The sequence below is a fragment of the Haemaphysalis longicornis genome, unplaced genomic scaffold, assembly GCF_048455015.1.
Source record: "Haemaphysalis longicornis isolate Haplotype H1 unplaced genomic scaffold, Haemaphysalis longicornis Haplotype H1 scaffold_3, whole genome shotgun sequence".
Taxonomy (NCBI): domain Eukaryota; kingdom Metazoa; phylum Arthropoda; class Arachnida; order Ixodida; family Ixodidae; genus Haemaphysalis; species Haemaphysalis longicornis.
The window spans coordinates 168957035-168981211 of NW_027526335.1; the positions used below are offsets into that span (position 1 = coordinate 168957035).

Below are 24177 nucleotides of genomic sequence, written 5' to 3' on the forward strand. Positions count from 1 at the left end.
GACCTAGCTCCAGCGATGGCAGTGACGTCCATGAAACCTGTTATGAAAACGCTCCGAACCACCCTCACTGTCATCGGGTGGCCCTGATGTCACACATGGTATGAGATGAGTGCTAAAAATCCAATGTCAGCGAGGTAGGCTAAAAGGCGTTCACTTCTGATCGGGGGTTGATCGGATAAAAACAAAGATGGGTGTAAGGGTATCGTGTAGGTGTATAGTTCGGGGAAGTGTCGTTTCCTTGCTTCATGGTATGCCAAACATTCAGTCAATACGTGGAGAACTGTAAGTCGTCGTCCGCACTTCTCACAAGCAGGTGGTGCTGTTCCGTTTAAAAGGTATGAGTGAGTAGCATGTGTGTGACCTATCCTTAATCTACATATTGATATTTCTGTGAACCTGTTCCGTTTGTCTGTGTTGTATTTCCCTATTTGTGGTTTTATAATGTGTAGTTTGTTTTCGATTTGTGTGTCCCACTGTAACTGCCAGCGCCTCCGAATCCTACTCCGAACTGATTGCTTCATGTCTAGGTAGGGAACATGTGGAATATCTACAACACTGCGGAGAGCCGCCACAGCGGCATTCTGGTCAGCAATTTCATTGCCCGAAATGCCGCTGTTCCCAGGTACCCAGCAAACTACTACAGTGAATTTTAGAGCGTAGGCAGCCATTATGGACTTTATAAGTCGATTTAAAATGAAGTTCTTCGTTGGTTTTCCTGAATGAAGAGCTAGTACTACGCTTAGGGAGTCTGTAAAAATAATGGAACTGTGTATTTTGTTTTGTGTAATGTGTTCCACAGTTGTTAAAATGCCGTGTGCCTGTGCTGTGAAAATACTGGTACTTTTGTTCATTGTCTTTGTGATAGCAAAGTTTGGGCCATGTGCAGCGCATGACACAGAATTAGCAGACTTGGAGGCATCTGTGTAAAACGTTGTGTAGGGATATTTATGCCGTAGGTGTAGGAAATGCTGTAAGACGAGTTCTCTTGGTGCAGTTTTTTTGTTAATGGCTCGAAAAGATAAATCACAAGAAACCGGGGACATTTCCCAAGGAGCGACAAGGTCTGTGATCGAAGTTCTGTAAGTCTCGGTAAGAGAAATCCCAAGCTCCTCAGCTTGCACTTTCACTCTCAACGAGAAGGGCAGAGATATAGACGGCCGACTGAGAAACAAGTGCATGGCAGAGCTGTCGTGGATAACAAGTGAGGAAGGATGATTTTTTATAGATGTTGTCTTCACAGCATACAATAGGTCTGTGTATAAGCGCTGGTCTTCCAGGCACCACTGATCACATTCCACGTATAGGCTTTGCGCAGGACTTGTTCGGAAGACTCTTGACGAAAGGCGAAGCCCCAGGTGCAGAACAGGGTCAAGCATTTTTAAAGCGGTTTTCGAAGCTGACCCGTATACTACGCTCCCATAGTCCAACCGCGACTTCACTAAACTGTTGTAGAGATGTAGCAGGCACAGCTTATCTGCGCCGTAGGAGTGGTGGGATAGGACTTTTAGGATATTCATCGCCTCTATACATTTTATTTTGAGTAGCTTTATATGAGGAATAAATGACAGCTTTTCATCTAGCAGAATGCCTAAAAACTTGTGCTCCTTTTTCACAGGCACAGCTACTCCATTGAGCAGGACGGTGGGCTGAGGGTGAATACCACGCCTCTTCGAAAACAGGATGCATGTGCTCTTTTGAGGATTTAGCTTAAAGCCATTTTCTTCTGTCCACTTTACAAGCCTGTTTGTGGCAAGTTGTACCTGCCGCTCACAAATAGATAGATTACAGGACCGGAAACTGATGTGAACATCATCCACATAAATGGAGTAAGAAATTGTACGGGGCAGAGCTTTTCCGAGGGTGTTCATTTTAACTATGAAAAGTGTGCAACTCAGTACTCCACCCTGAGGAACGCCATTTTCTTGCATATACAGCGCAGATACTGCAGCCCCGACCCTCACTCTGAATGTTCGTTCAGACAAATAGCTTTGAATGGCATTAGGCATATTTCCACAAATACCAAAACATTTTAGGTCCCGCAGGATGCCGTAGCACCAAGCAGTGTCATATGCTTTTTCTAGATCAAAAAATATAGACATACAATACTGTTTGTTCACAAAGGCATTTTTCACATAAGATTGAAAAGCGACAAGTTGGTCCATTGTTGACCTGCCCGACGGAAACCCTGCCTGGCAGCTGTCGAGAATACCATTGTATTCCAGGAAGTATAGTAACCTTCTGTGAATCATTTTTTCGAACAGCTTACACAAGCAGCTGGTCAAGGCAATGGGGCGATAACTTGAAACGCAGGAGGGATCCTTTCCCTGTTTAAGCAATGGCACAATCACAGCTTGTTTCCATGTCTTAGGAAAGTGCCCGACCCGCCATATCTTGTTAAACAAAAAGAGGAGAGTATGAATTGTGTCTGTATGAAGGTGTTTGATCATGGTGTACGTAATGTTATCAGCACCTGGCGCAGAAGGCTTGCAACCGGCCAACGCAGTCATGAGCTCGTGAAGAGAGAATGGACAGTTATAGGAGTCATTCGATTGTTTGTGGTCACGTATGGACTTCCGCTCAGCCGACTTTTTGTAGTGCATAAATGTGCTTGTGTAATGTGAGGAGCTTGAGATGTGTTCAAAGTGTTGCACCAGCGCATTTGCCTGGTCCTCTAAGGTGTCACCAGTGGTGTTAACAAGGGGTAAGTTATATGTCCTTTGTCCGTTTAGTTTTCTTATCCTATTCCAAACCTTTCGCGTATCTGTGAAGGAATTTATGGAGCTTAAGAAGGACCTCCAGCTATTGCTTTTGGCCTGACGCCGAATGCGCCTTCCCATGGCTTTGGCGCGCTTGAATGCTACAAGGTTGTCTGCAGTTGGATATCTGCGAAGAATGCCCCACGCCTTGTTCTGTGCCTGGCGCGCTTGTCGACATTCTTCATTCCAACAGGGTCGCTTTAGGTTACTTTTGCTACCAGAAGTCTGGGGAATGAATTTCTCTGCAGCATCAAGAATATGGGCTGTGACAAGGCTACACGCTTCATCAATACCCAAGTGTTCTATGGAGGTGTGTGAGAGTTGAGATTTCTGCTTAAATTTCTCCCAGTCTGCAGCGCTTTCCTTAAACCTTTTATTTGAGGTTGCAGGGTATGGGTCTTTGTCTAGGCACTTCAAGATTACTGGGAAGTGGTCACTCCCTAACGGGTTTTTGTCCACCTGCCACTCAATGAGTGGGAGAAGAACCGCAGAACCTATTGCCAAGTCTATGTGTGAGTACGTGTTATGTGTGGTGTTATAGTGTCGGGAACCGCGGGGTCGCAGCGCAGCGCAAGAGAGAAAGTACCAGCGTGGCAGGCTTTCGGAATCGAACTGCCCGTGCCGTGCTGGCGCACCAAGCACGCGCCGCTCGTCTCTTTATTCTCGTCTTTTCTAGCCGGCGCCAAGGCGCCGACTAAGAGCGCCAACCAGAGGGCGCTACAGGGCCCCCCGCCCAGACGGAATGTCGAACGTGACGCGACGGCGAGGCTGGCGGGCGTTGGTGTTGGGGGCGACCAGCGGAGTGTTTAGGCCTGCGATGTCTGCGCGGAGTTCGTTGGGTGGCATCTCGAGGTAGGGCGGTTTGAGGAGGTCCAACGAGACGACTTCTTCGCGGCCATTCAAGAGGATGGTGGCGGACTTGTGGGTCTTCTTAAGGACACGGTACGGCCCATCGTAGGAGGGGGTAAGAGGCGCCTTTACAGCGTCCCGCCTGAGGAAAACGTGTGTCGAAGACGCCAGGTCGGGATGCACAAAGATGCGGTGGTCTGAAGACCGAGGTGGGACCGGTCGCAGGTGCTGCATGCAGTCCTGCAGGCATTGGAGGTACTCAAGCGGCTGGGACGAGGAGGCCGTAGGGACGAACAAATCGCCAGGAAGCCGCAGGGGTGCGCCGTAGACAAGTTCAGCAGTTGAACAGCCGAGTTCGCGAAGAAGGACGGCACGCAAGCCAAGAAGCACTACAGGCAGGTGATCAACCAGTGCTCTCTATCCAAGCGCGCAGTGAGAGCACTTTTTAGCTGACGATGGAGCCGCTCAACGATGCCGTTGGCACAGGGATGGTATGCTGTGGTGCGGCAGTGTTTAGTGCCAAGCAAGCGGCTGAGGGAAGTGAACAGGGTGCATTCAAACTGCCTGCCTCGATCCGTGGTAACAATGCCGGGGCAGCCGAAACGGCAAACCCATGTCGAAACGAAGGCTTTTGCGACCGTTTCTGCCGTGATGTCCGGAATTGGTACGGCTTCGGGCCAACGGGTGAAGCGGTCAATCATTGTGAGAATGTACCGGCAGTCACGGGAGGGAGGAAATGGTCCGACCAAATCAAGATGGACGTGGTCAAAGCGACAGCTAGGTGGCAAAAAAGGCTGCGTTGGGGTCTTCGTGTGGCGGGTCACCTTGGCTGTCTGACAAGCGAGGCACGAACGGGCCCACTGGCGGACATCAGCGTTGATGCTCGGCCAGACGTACCGCTGTGTGATGAGGCGCTGCGTGGCTCGGATGCTGGGGTGGCAGATGTCGTGGAGCGAGCGAAACACAGCACGACGAAAGGCAGCCGGAACGAAGGGTCGAGGCGCCGCCGCTGACATGTCACACCACAGTGATCCAGGCACGAACGGATGAGGCACAAGTTGTAGACGAAGGGAACCCGGGTGGTCCCGCAGTGCTTGCAGCTCAGGGTCTTGAATCTGCGCCTGAGCTAGGCGTTCCCAGTCCACAGCAGATGCAGCACTGCCGATGGAGGTAATGCGTGAAAGCGCGTCAGCCGCCTCGTTGTCGGTGCCTTTGATGTGCCGAATGTCCGTCGTGAATTCCGATATATAGGCGAGCTGACGGAGTTCCCGTGCAACGTACTTGGAGGAGTTCGTACGGAAAACGTACGCCAGAGGCTTATGGTCCGTAAGAACGTGAAAGGACTGGCCCTCCAAAAAGTGCCGGAAGTGCTGGATGGTGGCGTAAATGGCGAGCAGCTCACGGCCAAAAACGCTGTAGCGCGTCTCGGCAGGTTGGAGCTTCCGAGAGAAGAAACCCAGCGGGTGCCACTCGGAGTCGATTCTCTGCTGGAGAACAGCGCCTATTGCAACGCTGGATGCATCTACCATGATGCGAGTGGGCACGTCGGTTCTCGGGTGGATGAGAAGCACCGAGTCGGCGACGGCTTGTTTAGCAGCGTTGAAAGCGGCTTGAGCTTCGGGAGACCAGGAAATCGCGGATGAGGAGCTCTTGGTTGTGCGAAGCAGCTCAGTCAGTGGAAGCAGAAGCTCGGCGCAGTGGGGTATAAAGCGTCGCGAGAAATTCACCAGGCCCAGGAACTCACGAAGCTGGCGGAGGCTGGTAGGTTCGGGAAAGTCCTTCACGGCTTGAACGTGAGAGGGTAAAGGACGAATTCCCTGCGCCGAGATGTGATGCCCCAGGAACTCGAGCTCGGACGTCCCGAAGACGCATTTCTGGGCGTTGACAACCACGCCAAATTGTTGAAGGCGTTCAAAGAGTTCTCGGAGGTGACGCTCGTGATCTTGTGGAGTAGGACTCGCGACTAGGATGTCGTCGATGTACGCAAATACAGCCGGAAGGCCGCGCGTCACCTCGGCAATGAAACTTTGAAATGTTTCAGCTGCGTTGCGTAGCCCAAAGGGCATGCGCACATACTCAAACAAGCCGAAGGGTGTAGTGATGGCCGTCTTCGGGATATCGGCAGGCTCGACGGGGATTTGGTGATACGCTTTGACAAGGTCCACTTTGCTAAAGATTGTGCACCCTTCCAAGTGGCTTGTGAAATCCTGGATGTGGGGTAGGGGATAGCTGTCGTGGACAGTCTGAGCGTTGAGCGCTCGGTAATCACCGCACGGACGCCAGTCTCCACTTTTCTTAGGAACCATATGCAGTGGAGACGCGTGGTTGCTGGACGATGGGCGGATAATACCGAGTTCCAGCATGTGCTCGAATTCACGTTTAGCAGTCGCCAGACGCTCACCGAAGAGGCGGCGCGGCCGAGCTGCGACTGGTGGACCACGCGTGACGATGTGGTGGGTAACGCTATGCTTGGGCGGCTGCTTTAAGTTGCAGGGTCTCGTGACCTCAGGGAAGTCTTCGAGGATTCTTGCGTACGGGCATGAGGGAAGCAGCGTGCGGATGCCAGTTGGAGCGACAGTAGACAGTATGCCCAGGATGGAAAGGCGCGTCTTGCTGTCAATCAGGCGATGGTGACGCATGCTGACATCTAGGTCAAAGTGGGTGAGGAAATCGGAGCCGAGGATGGGCTGATTGACGTCGGCTACTACGAAGACCCACCGGAAGGCGCGTCGCAAACCAAGGTCGAGGGTGAGGGACCGCAGACCATACGTGGCGATAGAGGTAGAGTTCGCTGCACGAAGTGTAGGTCCAGGTGACTTAGAAGTACGCTCATCCTTGGTGGCCGGTAGTACACTGACTTCAGCACCCGTGTCTACAAGGAAGCGCAAACCAGAAATGCGATCCATGACCAGGAAAAGGCGGCCAGGTTGTAAGGCGAGGTCACTTGCCGCCATTAGTGATCTCGCGGCGCGTTTCCCGACCAGCTGCATGGGGAAGTGCAGTGACGGGCGCGGTGCTGGAAAGTGCGATGGTACCAGCAGATAGCCGAGCTTCGAGGGCTTCGCGAACAAGAACCACCCGGGGAAGACGAACGGCGGCTAGGACGTGGGGAGGAGCCGCATCGGCGATCAGAGGACGTCCGAAGCGCTTCAATGGAAGCGGCGAGTTGATCGATCCGAGTCTCTAAGCGGGAAACGGCCGATGACTCTGCTGTCGAAGCGAGGGGGGTGACTGAGGGAGAAGTCGCGTCGTGAACTTTATCAGCAAGCTCGGCGGCGCGGTCGAGGGTCAAGTCCCCTGCAGCAGCTAAAACGATGCGAGTGGACTGTGGCAAGCGCTGCAGAAAGAGTTCTTTTAAAAGTGCACCGTTGGAGTCCACGTTGCTCGCGCCCACAATCTGTCGCATGGTGTTGAGCAGCTGGGAAGGGCGGCGATCTCCAAGCTCTTCGTGGGTGAGCAGGTGCCGGAGGCGCGCGCTCTCAGACGCCGTGGTTCGGTCCAGAATACTCTGCTTGAGCCGCTGGTACGGAGCATCGTTCAAAGGTGCACCGATGACGTCTGCCACTTCATCAGCCACCTCCGGAGGCAGGTTGCAAAGCAAGTGGCGAAACCGAGTAGTCTCCGAGGTGACGCGGTGCAGATCGAAGACGGCTTCGACCTGGGCGAACCAGACGTGTGGGTTCTTGCGCACGAAGGTGGGCAGACGGAGCTGTATGACTGCGACGTCCGGCGGCCGCGAGGAAACGTCAGGCAGAAGAGGGCCCGAGGGCGCGAGGTTGCTGGGGTCGGTCATGTCTTAGTCCGGAGTCACCACTGTCGGGAACCGCGGGGTCGCAGCGCAGCGCAAGAGAGAAAGTACCAGCGTGGCAGGCTTTCGGAATCGAACTGCCCGTGCCGTGCTGGCGCACCAAGCACGCGCCGCTCGTCTCTTTATTCTCGTCTTTTCTAGCCGGCGCCAAGGCGCCGGCTAAGAGCGCCAACCAGAGGGCGCTACAATAGTATGTTGGTTGTTTGTTGTTAAACAGACACGCACCAGACGATACCAAAAACTGTTCAATTAAACGGCCACGTGCATCAGTTCTCCCAGAGCCCCAGAGTTTGTTGTGTGCATTTAAATCTCCGACTAGGATGAAGGGTTCCGGAAGCTCGTCCACCAGGGACTCGAATTCTGAGGTAGACAGACGATAATCCGGGGGAATGTATAAAGAGCATATGGTAATCAGCCGACCGAAAATGATAACGCGGACAGCAACCGCCTCAAGGCTGGTGAGCAGTCTAATGGACTGGGAGGGGATCGATTTTCGGGTCACAATGGCAACCCCGCCAGACGAATGAGCAAAGACATCTCTATCTTTCCTAAAGACAGTGTATTGCCTCAGAAAGTTACTTTGCTTGTGATTGAGGTGCGTCTCTTGGAGGCAAACAATACTAGATTGATGTTTATAAAGGAGTTCATATACATCATCTAAGTTTTTTATGAGACCCCTACAGTTCCATTGAACTATGTTCTCAACAGCAATTATGCGTCAAAAATAATAAATCGAAGGGTTTTTTTTTTCAGATCAGTGAGTCTTGTTTAGGGCCTGTGATGCGAGGAGCTGGTTTTTTCCCACGGCCAAGAGTGCTGCGGCGCTCATTTCGTTCCTGAGGTGCAGGTTCAAATGCCAAAGTGTCCATATCCTCATCTGACACTTCAGGTGTCATCGAATTGGTACCCTTCCGTCAAAAACCTCGAGGAATGGTCCCTGAGGTGGCCTCAGCCTTCTCAGTCGGAGCCTGCGGTGCAGGAGGGGACGGGGTCTGTGTGGAGCCCCGACAGTTCGTGCTCTCAACGCCCTCGAGTGTTGTGGGGGCGAACGGAGCTGGACTGGAAGCAGAACCAGTCCCAACAGCGTCCGTCGCCACGTCCTCCACGGGCTCCGCAGGGGTAGCGTTGGGGCGCTGGGCTGTGAGTGGCAGCCCGGCAGGATCAGGAACCACCAGGGACTCTGCTGTGGAGGCAGGAGGAGCTGGTGGCCGCTCAGAAGGGGTTAAAGACAGCGACACATCAGCTAGGCTGCACTGTGTCGCTGTACTAACCAGACGTCGCCCCAAACCCCGGCGGGCGGCGTCTGCATAGGATGTGGCCGAAAACAACTTGTGCTTCTGGCGTGCCTCGGGGAAAGTTATGTTTTCAGTCACTTTGATATGAATGATCTCCTTTTCTTTCTTGAAAGATGGGCAAGATCGTGAGTATGCAGCATGTGCGCCACTGCAGTTCGGACATTTCAGAATTGTGTTTCGGCATTCTTCAGAGGTGTGATCATTTTCGCCGCATTTAGGACAGGTGAGCTTGCCACGGCAGGCTAGTGTTCCATGGCCATAATGCTGACACTTGAAGCATCGCCTCGGGTTAGGTGTGTAGGCGCGAACACGACAGCTAATAAAACCTGCCTTCACTGTCTCGGGCAGGGTAGAGCTGGCGAAAGTAAGAATGATGTGTCGCGTCTTGATGTCTGCCCCGTCTCTCCTCATTACAATTCTACGAACACCAACAACACCTTGGTCTCGCATTCCCTCAAGGAGATCAGCATCTGTCTCATGCAGTAGTTCTTTGTCAGAAATGACACCTTGGACAGTGTTTAGAGTGCGATGCGGCGTGACGGTGACAGCCAAGTTGGCAATTTTTTCTTGCTTCAGAAGGTTGTCGCTTTGGTTTTTTCGCATTACCTCAACAAGTAGGACTCCGGAGGGCATCTTTTTGGCATTGTAATCTTTCCCAACAATGTTCTCAATGCACTTGGCAATGAAGAACACTGACAGGTCAGTGATTGGTGATTTGTCGTCGGTTGAGTGTACTACAAGGTACTTACTGAATGTTGCCTGGGGTGGTTCGATTCTCAGTGCTTCGGTGCGACCCCGTTTAGGAGGCCGATCGGGTTTTCTGAGCGGAGTAGGAAATGTAGCCATAAAACTTCCGAGTGAATTCGGTGGCAAGGCCGGTCGCCCACCACCGAGCCCAACAAGGGAACGTGACTGTGCAGCACACGTTAACCGTACCTTGCCACTATAACCTTATGCTTGGACTCAAGGCTGACATCTTTGTACAAGGTTAACCCTCGCCACCTGGAAAAATGTAGAGCAAGGAAGAAAGGAGATGACAGGACAGAGTTAAGAAAGGGGATAGGAAAGAGAAAGAATAAAGAGGAGGACAGGAAAAGGCAACTGGCTGATTCCCCCCAGGGCGGGTCAGACCGGGGGCACCGTCTGTGAGAAGCAGGGGCCAAAGTGGTGTGTTGCCGCTGTCAGGGGGCCGTGAAGGTCCAAAACAACCCTGGCGTTGGCTCAACCACCAGGACGCCCTTTTCCTCAGACACGGCAAAGCCACGCACAGCCGGGGCGTGGGTGGGTCCAACCCACATGTGCTCGGGTCCGTGGTGTTGCAAGACACCAAGTGCCTACGGCAGTAGGCACCCCTGCGGAGCTCGGGACCGTGGTGGCGCTACTCACCAAAACACCTTGAGTACACAAGGTGCCCCCTGCGGGGTCTATCTGAAAGGAAGCTTGGTGAAGTGGCAAGAGGGATACCTGCCAGAAGGATGTCATGGAAGCTGCAAGCCTTTAACAAGCGCCCTCAAAGCATTCGTGCAGGCTACTATGGAGCAGACGACAATGTACGCACTTGAGGCATGTGCCAGAAGCATAACAGTGTAAGTGGAAAGATACAGGCCGAGCTACCATTGCTAATGGTACCAAGATGGTTGCGCTATAAAAACTACTCATTCATGTTTACAACTCGACTGTGTGGTATATACGACACTGCAGATACCGCGTCTACTAATGTAGCACAAATAAATGCATTATGGTACAAAACAAAATACTAAATGGCGAAAAAACTTCGTTTTATAATAATAGGTGTGAAGCAATATACTCGCTACAGATGAGGCACTTGTTTCAGCTCAACGAATCGTCATTTTGGCTATCAATATCTGTATAACGAATTTGTATGCTACAAGTCGCAGGCGAGAAAGTAGTCTGAAAAATAATGCAACATCATTTGATAGACTGCGGCTGACGAGTGCGGAAAAAATTAACCACCTGGAAATGGTCGCACCAAGCCAAAATCTCGCCCACCCAGTCGTTTAGAGATATTTTACGTCTGACAGAAATGCAGCGCGTAACGGAGCGAGCGAACGAGCCAGCCCAGCAGAAAGAATGCTGAGTAGCAGCGGCTGGCGAAAGTGCGAGGGCTTGGTGGGGCGGCACGTACTGCTAAGGCGGCGTCTCCCAGCGCGTCGCCACGACTCAGTATGTCTCGCTCCTTCCCCTCACACCTTTGTTATGCGTCTCTTCTAAGGAGGGCGCCTCTCCTTAAACTTCCGCCATCCGCACTTCCGCCGTTTGCGACTGATCCGAACCACGTGACATTTGCGAGGGAGGTTCAAACACGATTTGCAACAACATTCTTGGCGGAAACAATTCACGGCGAGATAACGACACAGTAGTGTGCGCTGCCGGGCGTTCACTGATCACCCTATCACTTCCTGAGGTGCAGCAAATAGGCACCGAGAATGAGAAGACTAGAGTTCACGCTGCGCACAAATTTCGCATTAGGGAGTGTAGTTATCGCCATGCAACTTTTTGTATTCAACTGAACAATTATTTCCCTCCTGAGAAGGTGAAGACGCTCCATTCAACCTCTCGAACCTCCTCACTTCAGGAGAAAAGGGCATCCCTCTGAAGCTAACATTACCCCTGTGCCAGCGGCGCTTTGCCAGACAAGAAAAAAAAAGGGACGCAGACTTTTGAATAATACTCATAAATAAACAGTCAGTTCAATGTTGTGTTAACACATTCACAAGCAGTCTCTGGCATTTCACTAATCAGGCACAACCTTTGCAATAGGTGGTCAGCATGTTCTGTGAAGAGCAAAATTTTTTAATTAGCATAGCGTCCAGTTTCTATTATAAGTTATCATTGGGGGGTATGCTCACTAGGGTGATAATTGTCGCATGCGGATCCGTGTTCCTTGAGTTAAGAACAAGTTTTGAAAAGATTGTCTGGACACTCTTTTTTCCAGAACCACGCACACGTAGCATATGCCAGAAGTGTTGTTCCACAAGATAAAGGCTCCTTTATTTTTTTTTCTACAACTGTCGTCTAAAACTAAACTGTCGTCTGAAACTGTCGTCTGCTCTCACACTAGTTGATTTAAGCATGGATTTTAGATGTGGCTTTTAGCGTTATGATTCTTGCCAAAACATCACTCTTTGCCACCGAAACTCCACTCAGGTTCTCCACCGAGACTCCACCAAGACATCCCCACTCAGGTTCTCCCAGCGCTAGGTACTCATTCACCAGCAACATTACTAAAAGCCTATTTCTTGGATGTGTATAAGAACCAACCCTGCAAAAAGCGTAAGGGTAACGTTATCCCATTTTTTCTTACCTGATGTTTGGCAAATAAATCGATGTCCTTAGGATCGTGTCCGGGCAAAGCTGCATCGAAGGAAATTCGTTTCAATCCTCCACTCTGGTCATTTTGCATACTTCATTGAAACTGAAGCCAAGTTTATCTTTTGGAGTACTAAAATATTGCAATAGGCTCTCATTCTGCGCGCGTATCTATCATCATAGGAAGCAAAAATATTACCTGCGGTTCAGCCCTTGCAGTGAACGACGCAAACTCCACTCGAAAGAAAAAAATCATTACCGTTTATTTTCGCTGGCATCCTGGTATTCTAAAAGGTACCTTAACCGTAAGCTATAGTAATATTCGGTACGGAATGGGCTCCATGGCTGCCCTTTAGTCTATGACGTGCTGTTTCTAGCGAAGACATAAATTTCATAGCTTTAAAAATAATTTACCCATCATTGCTTATTTTGTCGAATACTCGGACTTTCCGGCAAGCGTTTAGTAGGTTAACCTTAGACAAATTTTCGCTCGCGAACTTAAGTTTATTCGCACGCGAAAGGCTGTAGAACACCAATTCGGGTTATAGAGGAGTGCGTAATTCACCCGCCCTGAGAGTAAGACCCGTTTGAGCAAGAATAAACATTTTTTTTATTGCTAAATGAGCACAAATACGCCACCTATATCGTTCTCCGGATGTCCGCAAAATAGGCGGCGAGATAGTTCTTACCTGTTAGGCCAAGCGCAAGGCGGGGAAAGCATGACTATTTATAACCGCACTCAGTATTTTTTTTTTATTTGATTGGAGGATTCGTGCGAAGAGACATTTTTAATGTTAATGTTTTCATCAGCTACCGGCAATAGACGAGCAGGATTTTAACCCTACAACTTCCCAGCGCCTTCACCTGTTACTATCGATATTCCCACTCCTGAGTCACTGCATACAGAAGACTGGGTAAATTAGTGTCGTTTTTGCGCAAAACACTCGTTCTTAAAGCGCGCAGGAGTCTATATGAAAGACCTCAATTTAACCAGTACACAGTTACGAAACAGTTTTGGCTATTTGGCACCCTACTGTCCCCATTGCTCCTGCGTGGCAACATCTTATATTTAGCGCACACAACGCCCCTGCACCTCACCATGCGACGTACTGAAAGCAAAAACAGCTCTTCAACACAAACGCGTGTGTAGTCTCATAGTACGGCCTGCTTCCGAAGGAGACGGGTGAATTTGTGCTCACGCACTAACGTAAACGTACGCTTTTTCTTCGAGGATATTCACGGAAAAAATTTACTAAGGGTACAAAATGTACGCGTCTTTTGTACACCTCACTCGTGACTACCTGCTTTTCATGCACCTGTTGGCGATGGGGAAAATTCTACAGTAACAGAAGCATAAAAATTTTATCTCAAATGTTTGACGTGCAAAAGCTAGACGTGGTATAAGGGGCATAATGAAGCGAAAAGCTCAACATTTTTTTACAACCTGGCAATTTTTAAGGTGCTCTGAAATCTCGACACATAGTAGATTACTTCTCAGCTTCTACAGGAAACAAAATATCCACCGTAGGCAGGATCGCACCATCGCCCTCATCCTCAGCCGCAGAACAGCTTAGCCCCATAGCCACCATGATGTACTAATCTAGCATAAATACAATACGAAACCCAGGCAATACCAGCAGAAAAATCATATTCGGCATCCACAGATATTCAATAACATTTTGAGGCAAAGTGAAGCGTGAAGGAGCTAGATTCAACACATGGCTCGTGCAATAAGGTGATCTTTACCAATGGCCGGCATGTGATCTCTGTAGTAGTAGCCTCCTTGGGCCGCCTTCACAAACTTGAGGTTGTCGTCCACTTTGTCAGTGCTGTAGTACCACAACTTTCCAGCATCTGTCTTCCGCACCAGGCGCGCTTCCCCTCGAACGTTTGCTACAATGCCAGTCTTGGCATCGTTACCTGCGCGCAGAGAGCATAACGTTACTCAATCTGGAAAACCCAGTAGGCTCCTAATCTGTTAGCCCCGACCCGTGAGAATTTCACAGCTTCAGGTGCCATACGTGCAGTTACTGCTCTCGTTACGATTGTTCCAGTTGATCTTCGCAGACCGTCATTGTGTGTGGCTTGGTGACGAACCACCCAGCGTACGTATACCTATCAGTACAATACCCCACAAGCAGATCGGTAAAAGCCTACAAAATGGAGCAAAGTAACTTCCCCAACGATTCCTCGCGGTAATGCTATTTTCAGCAGAGACGCACTGGGCCACGGAAGTGAATGCTGTACGACGTCCCTCACCAAGAATGAGTTCTTGAAACGGCAACCGCATGAAGGCCCAATAGATGTTATTGCTCCTTTTGTTTTCAATACGACGACCTCAAGCATCTCCATCAAGCCTTTTATTTAGACATGTGTTGATTTCCTCAGAGACTGGAAATAATTTTACTCTGAATGGCCACATCGCGGGAGTGATAATTACACTGTTCCCGCTTCATTTACTCTGAAGCTGTACATGTCCATCCCCACACGCTCTCGCGGGCATGGGGAAATAAAATTCACTGAATTGGTCAACCTTCCGGTGGATATTACATGACCTTGCTGGCAACTTACGCTGCTCGTCGGTAGGTGGCGGCTCCGTTTGTTCGCGCCTCAGTGTACTTAGCGGAGAGTTCCATTGAGCAAATGGAAAAATTTATAGAAGAAAAAACGTCTTAGGTCCTCCATATTTCTATGTCTTATATTGCCGCTGAAGAAATGTCCTCGCAATGCTTCTTAAGAGATAAAGCTGACTTTAAGGTAATCAGCGGAAGCTTGCACGGTCTTTCTAAGCTGGCTTCCAGACGTTTGGTATTACGCGGTGATGAAAGGCCATCAACGAACCGGGCATGGCTGGACATTATAGTTTGCTCTACCCGTACCCACCTTCTTCCCGAGTCGTGTATACTGCTTGCGAAGCGCGGCGTTTAATTTCCCGTCCCATGGCGCAATGCCGCGTGCTCCTCGGCGGCCACATTTGCGACGCACTAGAGCCTGCGCTTTTATTGCCGTAGCAGCGCTATCATAAAACGTCATTGTCTTTACCCGAGAATCCTGCGTGTCCCCAGTTCGGAGAACTGTCTACAGTTCAATATACAGACATCCGCAATACATTCAAACTCGGTGGAAACGAGGAGAGTGATTCAATGTGGAAAGAATAATACAGGAAGCTGTTCGATATAACCGAATAAAACTATAACAATCTTCGGCAACAAGCGGCAGCGTTTGCCACTTTTTATCGCCATCTTGCTCTGAAGCGCTTGAATGCCAGTTGCGCGCGGTAACGTAGGTAAGGCTGGAGTGACGGAATCCGTGGCCGGAGTCGTGAAAGCAGCGCAGCAGTTTTGGACGTTTGTTCCATTTTCCTAAAGCGCGATGTGGCCAGAGTTGCTCCCACATACTTGATTGGGTGGCCGGCATAAGCCGAATAAGAGCGCTGCACAGCAAGGCTGGCAAAAGACGCGGATTGCTTTCGCTTCTGCGTGTCCCGGAAGCGCGGGCGTGCAGTGTGATAGGCCAGAGGCTAGGGGCAGCAAGCGTAGAAGGGTGTTGGCGGGCGCTTGAAGACCAATCGCGCGGGCTCACTGTTATATTCATTCAATCTTCATCAAAGTTCTATTCATACAATATCGATGACGTTAGACAGGTCAAGGCACGTGAAGGTGGCCTAAAAGCAGAACTCTGTGCTTCACCGCGCTGCATGTAGCGTACCGTACCATACTGCATTGACGCATGCCCAAACTACATACGTTGATTTTCTGAGTGACATGATACCGCGAGGTATGTGCAGAATGCAGCGGCGACCATGCCCGGCGCGGACCGAACGCGTTTCCAATGACAAGGGTGGAGGCCCTGGAAGTTACCTACGTGCAATTCAGCACCTTGCGCTGGCTGTCGCAGAGACAGGCCGCTAACTCGCACACTATCGCTTGGAGCAGTGTCTTGCGATCCTGTGTCTTTCTGTGAGCACCGCAAGTGGCTCTACACAATTTTGCACTGACGGTCAATGCCTCCGACCACGCCTTGTGTAATACGCTAAGACGGTCTTAACACATTGCTTCAAAAGCCTATGTATGCGCCACCATAAAACAAAACTTGCAAGACCACCCTGAGTTGAATGGATTGAATTTTAGCGGCCGAATGTTTGTACTCGTAATGCCCGGACCTCACATCCAGGCTCTCGAAGCCAACATTAAGCGTTGTAAGGGAAGCAATTGCAAAGCCATATACTTCTACGCTGAAATGTGCATCACATTGTCACGATGCCGAAGGCAGTGCTGTTGTCTTTAATGAAAACAAGTGTATGGGAGCGAACTTGTGCAACCTAACAACTCAAAGAATATGGAGGCGTCGAAGCAGCTTTCAAGAAAGTGGTGTTCGCAGGCGAGCACCGGCGAATTGCATGGGGCGGCTTCTGTTCTCCGGGGGTTGATGTTTCGCCGCGTGTGTTTCTCGAACCGTCCGAGAACATCAAGAAAACTGAATACCAAAGAATATTCCAGGCTAGTGACGTTAGGGCGAAACACTACCTACCATGTGAGATAAGCTGGGCGGCAAAAAAAAAGAATTATGAATTATGCCCTATGGACGACCTCGTGCCGCGTATGTCGCCGTGATGTTGCGGAATCACCACCGGGGAGCACTTTGAAACACTCCAACGCGACCAAGACAGTCTGCGTTGGAGTCTTCTCTCCTGTATATGTAGACGATTGTGACGTCAAATTCCTGCAAGCGCAAGCTTTACTGGCCAAGACGCCCAGAGGGGTAATTCAAATTTGCGAGCCTACACAGCGCATGGTCGTCTTTCTCTTCGTTCGACAGACCACGGCTGGGATAGGCGATTACTTGTGCGAAACCGCTTTGGTTTTGGACAAGGACGGCACCCAAGCCTACATCACTTCCGTCTGACCCGCCGCGGTGGCTCAGTGGCTAAGGCGTTGCGCTGGTGAGCACGAGGTCGCGGGTTCGATTCCCGGCCGCGGCGGCCGCTTTTGTTATGGAGGCGAAAAGCAAAAATGCCCGTGTGTTCGAGATTTCGGCGCACGTTAAAGCTCCCCAGGTGGTCAATATTAATCCGGAGCCCTCCACTACGGCGCGCCTCATCGCCTGCGTTGCGTCGGCGCGTTAAACTCTACAATCAATCATCACTTGCGTCTGTGTGCATCGCTGTTTGGGCGTTTCCATCGAAGTGAGAGAGCGGGGTCGGGCTTTACTGGAGTTGCTGTAGCTCACAGCATCCTTCCTCATGAGCGGATGCCCTGCTGAAGGGCTGTTATCTTTTGTAAAGCGCGTGAGTGGCTCTGCAATGCAGGCAAAATTTGTGCCGAAGCGCTGTTAGTACGAGCACAGTACGAGAAATCTTCACACGCCTTTCTTGTCTCTCGGTCTTCTCGTACGCGAAAGGGCACTTTGCAGGCTTCAGTGTTAACCCTGACGTACCAATGGCTTTTAATACAGACCGCAACCCTGCAAGGTGTTCGTCGAAAGTCCGGGCGAAAAACCCCAGCGTCTTCGAGGTATACGATGCAGGTGTGTCCATTTAGGCCAGCTAGCAGTGTCCATGACTCTTTGAAACGTTGCTGGTGCCGTGCACAGCACGGCAGCATCATTTTGAACTCGTATAGGCCATCCAGCGTTACGAATGTGGTCTTCTCCCAGTCTCTCTCGTCCACTTCAATATTGCCAGTAGCCTGTCTTCAGAGCCATGGATGAGAAGTACTTTGCACGGCAGAGGTGGTCAAGGGCATCGTCGATTCGTGGCAGGAGGTAGATGCCCTTTTTGGTGATTTTGTTCAGTCAACGGTAGTCAATGCAAAACCTAATGTGCTGTCTTTTTTCTTCACGAGTACGACCGGAGCAGCCCAGGGGCTTTGCGATGGCTGTATAATGTCGTCGCTTAGCATGTGGTCGACTTGTGTCCTGCTCGTGTGACGACACGCGGTACGGTGACTGTCGGGTAGGTCGGGCTACATCTTAGGTTGTGATTCGGTGCTTCGCTAGAGGTACCCGCCGCGGTGGCTCAGTGGCTAAGGCGTTGCGCTGCTGAGCACGAGGCCGCGGGTTCGATTCCCGGCCGCGGCGGCCGCTTTTCTGATGGAGGCGAAAAGCAAAAACGCCCGTGTGTACGAGATTTCGGCGCACGATAAAGATCCCCAGGTGGTCAAAATTAATCCGGAGCCCTCCACTACGGCGCGCCTCATCGCCTGCGTTTCGTCGGCGCGTTAAACCCCAGAATCAATCAATCGCTAGAGGTGTCTGACGTAATTTTAAGTTCGACGACAAACACTCGTTGTGGCGACGCAGAAAAGCCAATAATTTGTTTCATTTTTGTTTCGGTAGCGCCGGGTTTACCGCGAAGGGACGCGGTAGCTTGGAAGAATCTTCGAGCGCACGTTCGAAGCCGGCGACCGGGATCACTTCACGTTATTCGTGCGTTTCTTCGAGGAACTCAATTGCAGCGCCCTTGTTTGTTTGGATGCCAATACTCCTCGGTAAAAGTGGTGACCAGAACGTGAATTTGGTTAGAATCCGCAGTGCCTATTGCGAAGGAGACACCATGGTCGAGAAGCAAACTTTGGTCACGGTCTATGATAGCGTCGATGCCATTCGGTCACTGTCTGTGATAGCGTCGATGCCACAGACAGCACCTTCACAGTAGAGGATGACCACAGAGCTTGCGCGGGGTGGCAGGGACCATCGCATGTCGTGGAATGAACATATCAATGTTCCAATAAGCAAACTGTGCAAAGCAGTCGGACTTTTGTATTTAGTTAGAAATCTCCCTCGTAGAGTCAAAGTTCTTATTTATAACGCTCTCTTTTTAAGTCAAATAGATTATTGTTCTTGTGTTTGGGGAAACACTTCCGCTAAAAACTTGCACCACTTGTTTCTTCTGCAGAAAAAATGCGCGCGCATAATTTCTAATATGCGTTACCGCTCACCATCTGAGTCCTTATTCCAAGAGCTGTCCCTGATGAAAGTACGTAATCTGCTAAACCACCGACTAGTGTCTGCGTATCGCAAAGAAGTAAAAAGTGGCACCAATTTTATCGCTTCCCTGGCAAATCTGAAAGCAAACGTCCTAACCTACAACACACGGTCACCGGAACTTTGGCACGTACCCTGCCCAAGAACAAACTACGGTACTCAAATGCTAAGCTTCACTCTTCCCACCTTACTGAATAAACTTCACTCAAGTAGTATAGACGTCACATCCACATCCTTAACAGCTCTTCGTATGTACTTCCTGTCGTGACATGCTTTCCTTTTTTATGCCTGCCTGAAATTTGGAATGCGTTTCTTTAGCGCAGGAACCAATTTTCTTCTTTGACGCTCATATGATTTGATATCTTGTTCGCCCACCACGCTAGAACCACATTTGTCTTTGAATTCTCTAGTAATGCGCCTTGTGTATCATTGATGTTTGATGCCTGTAAGCTGCACTCTTCTTGTCCCTCTACCAGTGGTTGTCGCCTTCTTTCTGCATTGCCCCAAGACTTAGCGTTCTACTTGTCACTAGCTTGAACACTGCCCCGCTCGAGCCGTTATACTTGTGACATCAAATTGAATTATCCTATGCCTTGACTTGTACATCTCTAGCGCCGGTTTCTTGTTCTTTTCTTTTTTTTGTATTTGTTGTTATTGTAGCAGTACTACTAGTTGTTGATGTTTCTTCTATTTTGAGTGGAGGAGTCCCTCTTCTCTTTCTCTGTTATTTTGTTTTTCATTTTCCTTTCTTTTCGAAAAGGTTTCTTTGTTTTTCTTTTCTTTCTCACCCCGCCCCTGCTGCTGCCTCTGTCAATGAATTTAAGGGCTTGTCAAGCTGCCTAGAGCGGCTTTTTTCAAACAAATCCACCATATATTTTATGGAAATAAACCAATTCAATTCAATAAAGTTAAAGAAAGTAAGTTAAGGTTTAATGGTACGGAGACTGAACCATACTTCCACGATGCTTGGTATCATACGCTACTCTACCAACAGTTTATATTCTGGACTCTGCATTTAAAAAAGGACGACACTACCCCTACCAGTCTGAGGCAGCACAGTCTACAGTTAGTATAGACGCAGCCGCATTTTTTGATAGGGGAAGGGAAGTTACACCACTCCGAGCATCTAAAAATGACCGCTTTTTGCACTCCTTTTGTAATCACGTCTTTAGTAACTATCTTATACGAAAGATTTTGGCATTGATGATGATGATGAAGTTGTGGTTGTTTGGCACATCAATTTTTCGGTTATAATGCGCCAAACACAGGGTAGAATAGTTATGCGACTTCCAATGCGCCAAATACAGGGTAGAATAGTTATGCGACGGTTAAACGATATTATTCAGTGTGTTGTGAAGATTAAAAACATTTAGAAGGACTCAAATATGCACATAGCTAAAACCGGTGTAAAAGGCCGGTGCCCTCAAACAATTTGAAAACGTTACCAAAGTCCACTAACGGTTTATTACTAAGTAAAAGCATACGGTGTAAAGGGATGCAAAATGTGTAAAATGCTTTGAAATGACTGATTCGTTCTTCTTCATAGTGTGGGCAGCTTATTAACACATGAAGTGCAGTAGGACACTCGCTACAGGGGTCACGCACGGGTTTCTTTGGTTTTTGGGTCAGGAAGCCATGTGTGAGCACATTGTGACCTATTCGCAGTCGGCACAAAAAAACCTCATAAAAACGGTTTCTTTGCGGGCAACTTTTCCAATCAGATGGGTATGGTTTCACTAGGTGTAACCTATTTGTGTGTCTGTCCCATTCAGTTTTCTAGTACATTGTAATTGACTTTCGCACGGTGTTCCGAAAGTCCTGGTACGGAACCTTGGACTTCGCCATCGCGAAATGCTTGGTATCATATGCTGCTCTATCGACAGTTTGATTTTCTGGAATGCCAACGTGGCTTGGTATCGAACAAAAGACGAGACTAACCCCTGCTGATGTAAGGCAGCACAGTCAATTTTTCAGCATACATGCAGCCGCATTCTTTGAAAGGACAAGGGAGGTCACAGCATGTATGTCGCTTAAGGAATCTGTAAAAATCACCACTTTTTGTATTCCATTTGCTATTATGTCTTCAATAGCTGAGGTTATACCAAAGATATCTGCAGTGAAGATACTGCCTTCATCACCTATTCTCTCTGCTACAGTAACTGCAGTGTTTAAAAAAGCATAACCAGTGTAACCCGCAGTTTTTGAACCATCAGTAAAGCAGTGGAAATAGCTACTGTACTTATCCCTAAGTGCAAGAAATTCTTGGCGCAGAAACTGGTGTGGAAAAGCTTTATTGTCGTATTTTTGCATTGACCGCTCACATTTGACTTCCGTATAGTCACAAGAGGCTGACGCGTCCGAGAAACCCAAACTGGTTGGCCGGCATATCATGAAAGAGTACCGAGTCATGCGCTCCTCCAAACGGACGACAAGAGGGTGGACCATTCTTGGTTTATCCTCATAGAAATTCTTGTACTTATTATAAAAAAATTCGCCGGCACAAGGATGGTCATTTATAGATGCTATTGTGGCTGCATATACTCCACTTAGGTATGCTCGACGGTACTGCAGAGGCCACTCATTGCACTCAACGTAAAGACTATCAACAGGAGAGTTACGGCAAGTCTGAGGCCAAAGTCTGAGGCAAGTTGGCGGAAAGTCTGAGGCCCAAGTTGTGCACTGGATCCAGTAAGGTGAGATAAGATTGGCGAGCTGACCCATAAACAATACAGCTATAATCAAGACGATACCGTACAGGTGAGCCATAAATTCTGAGCATACATGCACGGTCGCCCCTCACGACTTGAGCGACAAAATGTTTAGTATGTTAAGTGGGCTCATGCAGGTCATTTTGACTGCCTTTATGTGTGCCCCAAATGTCAATTTGGAGTCATAAATGATGTCTCAGAATTTCTGCTCGATGTATACTGGAACGAGCATATCCCTCATTTTAATTTCAGGGTTGGCCTGAATACCTCGTTTCGGCGTAAAACACGTGCACACTTCTCAGGAGAAAAGCGAAACCATTTCCATCTCCCCATAGTAGTAACCGATTGACAGTAGTCTGGATTAGTCTTTCAGAGTGATTGGTTACATGACAAAAAGGCAATTTGCAGGTCATCGACCTAAACGGAATACATAACAGGTCGAGGGATAACCTTTGCCAAGCAATTTCTTTTAAGCGCAAAAAGTGTCACACTTAGCGCACTTTCCTGAGGTACTCTATTTTCCTGACTGAAAGAACAGGAGAGTATTTCCCAGTTTCACAGTAATGGTTAGTTCTTGAAGAAAGTCTTGTACACATGAAAACATTCGCCCTCTTATTCCCATCGCTGCCATATCCTGCAGAATTACATACCGCGACGTGGTATCATAGGCCTTAGCCATATTCAAGTAGACGAACGGCAAAACTGATTTTTAACGAAAGCATCTGGTATCATTGTTTCAAGCTGAACAAGGTGGTCAGTTGTAGACCGAAACTGCCGAAAACCACACGTTTGAGAACGAAGACTAATCTAAAACTGACTATCTGCTCAAATGTCTTGCACAGTCAACTGGCCAACGTTATGGGTCAGTAGCTTAATAGACAGTCTAGTGGTTTGCCATCTGTCAGTAACGGAATAGGACAGCCTTTTTTCATGTTTTGGGAAGCCTAACTGTTTTCAAGATTAGTAAAGAACTTCACAAGCACTTCTAAGCAGCTATCATTAAGGTGCTACAGGAAAACGTAGTGAATAAGGTCAGGGCCGACAGAAGTAGCCTTGCACTGAGCTAGTGCTCTTTTAAGTTCATACAACGTAAATTCTTGGTGATAGTCCTGAGTGTTGTTGCTAGTATTTTATTCTCGAGCTTTTCAGCACTAGCCTCATGTCTCATGAACTCTTGTGTGTAATTTGTATCACTGGAAACACCTGCAAAGTGGGCATGTAAAATAACCGCTTCCGTTTGCGACGAATCGTTCTCACCGTCGGTAGAAAAAAGTGGCACGGTGAACCGTCTGTAGCTGCCTTTGACTTTGCGCACATGGTCCCAGACTTTTTTTGCGGGAGTGGTAGAGTTTATTGTGCTTATAAAGTTTTGCCGCGACTTTCTTTTTGCTTTTCTGATTTTCCGGGCAGCAGCTCGTGTAGTTTCAAAGCTTAGGCAGTAGTTATCTATGGTAGAGTACCGTCTGAACACACCCCAGGCATTGTTTGGCTTTTTCCGGGCTTCGCGACATGCATTATTCAACCACAGCTTTGGCTCCTTAGGGATTTGGCCAGATGTTTGTGGGACGGCCACTCTAGCGGCTTAAACGAGTTCCTCGCAAATGTCGGCATTTGCTTCGTCTATGGGCATACTGTTCATGTCAAATCTCTCAAAACTGACCAAATCCTTAAATTTTCCCCGCTCTGCTCTCCCGAGCCTCCATCGGGGTGGACAGCTGTTAAGGGCAGGAAGCGGCTGTGCACTTCTCGCAACAAGGCGGGAAAGTGGTCACTTCCTTGTGGATCATTCACTACCCTCCATTCAAAGTCCATCTGGAGCTCTGGTGACCCAACACAAAGGTCTAGTGAGGAGAAGTTTCCCGTACCGGCAGAACAATTTGTCGTGTCTCCATTATTGAACACAAAAATACTGTTATCGTTACCCACTGTTCGATTTGTTTTTCCCGTCTGTCGATTTTGTCACCTATCCACAGCCATGGATGTACATTAAAGTCTCGTATGATAACAAATGGTGCAGGCAGTTGCTCAACAAGGTCATTAAGTTCCTGCAATGACTCATTATCAGTTGGTGGCAGATAGATTGAGAGAACAGTGACCAGCTTGTTGACGTAAACTTGTGCTGCAATAGCCTCCAGTGTAGTGCTGAGTTGTATTGACCTTAGAATTGTGCCTTGTGCCACAACTAAAGCGAAGCCCCCTGAAGCGCGGGTGCTGTCTTCTCTGTCCTTTCTGAGGAGGTGATAACTGCGGAGAATTTTGTCATGTATTTTTGTTTTGCACGAAGTGAAGCACCAAGAAAAAAAAGGAGGGCGAGCAGCAAAAAATCGACAACAATAAGGTGCACGTCATTCCTTAATGGCATCGTGTGTCACATGACAAAAAAAAGGTGGCGAGGAGATACATTGTTCATTTTGTTTTTATTGCACCTGGAAAGCTTTCAAAGATTT

At 49.0% G+C, this 24177-nt stretch overlaps 1 protein-coding gene across 1 annotated transcript in view; it reads right to left on the bottom strand.

The window, feature by feature from the left end:
• Positions 1–24177, bottom strand: part of LOC144175650 (E3 ubiquitin-protein ligase MIB2-like) — a 207554-nt gene that overhangs the window by 122992 nt on the left and 60385 nt on the right. The window contains exons 6-7 of the mRNA XM_077704699.1: positions 13785–13958; positions 12034–12083 (exon numbers count right to left, since the gene is read on the bottom strand). Of these exons, the coding sequence (XP_077560825.1) occupies positions 12034–12083; positions 13785–13958 (224 nt within the window). The remainder of the gene's footprint in view (positions 1–12033; positions 12084–13784; positions 13959–24177) is intronic.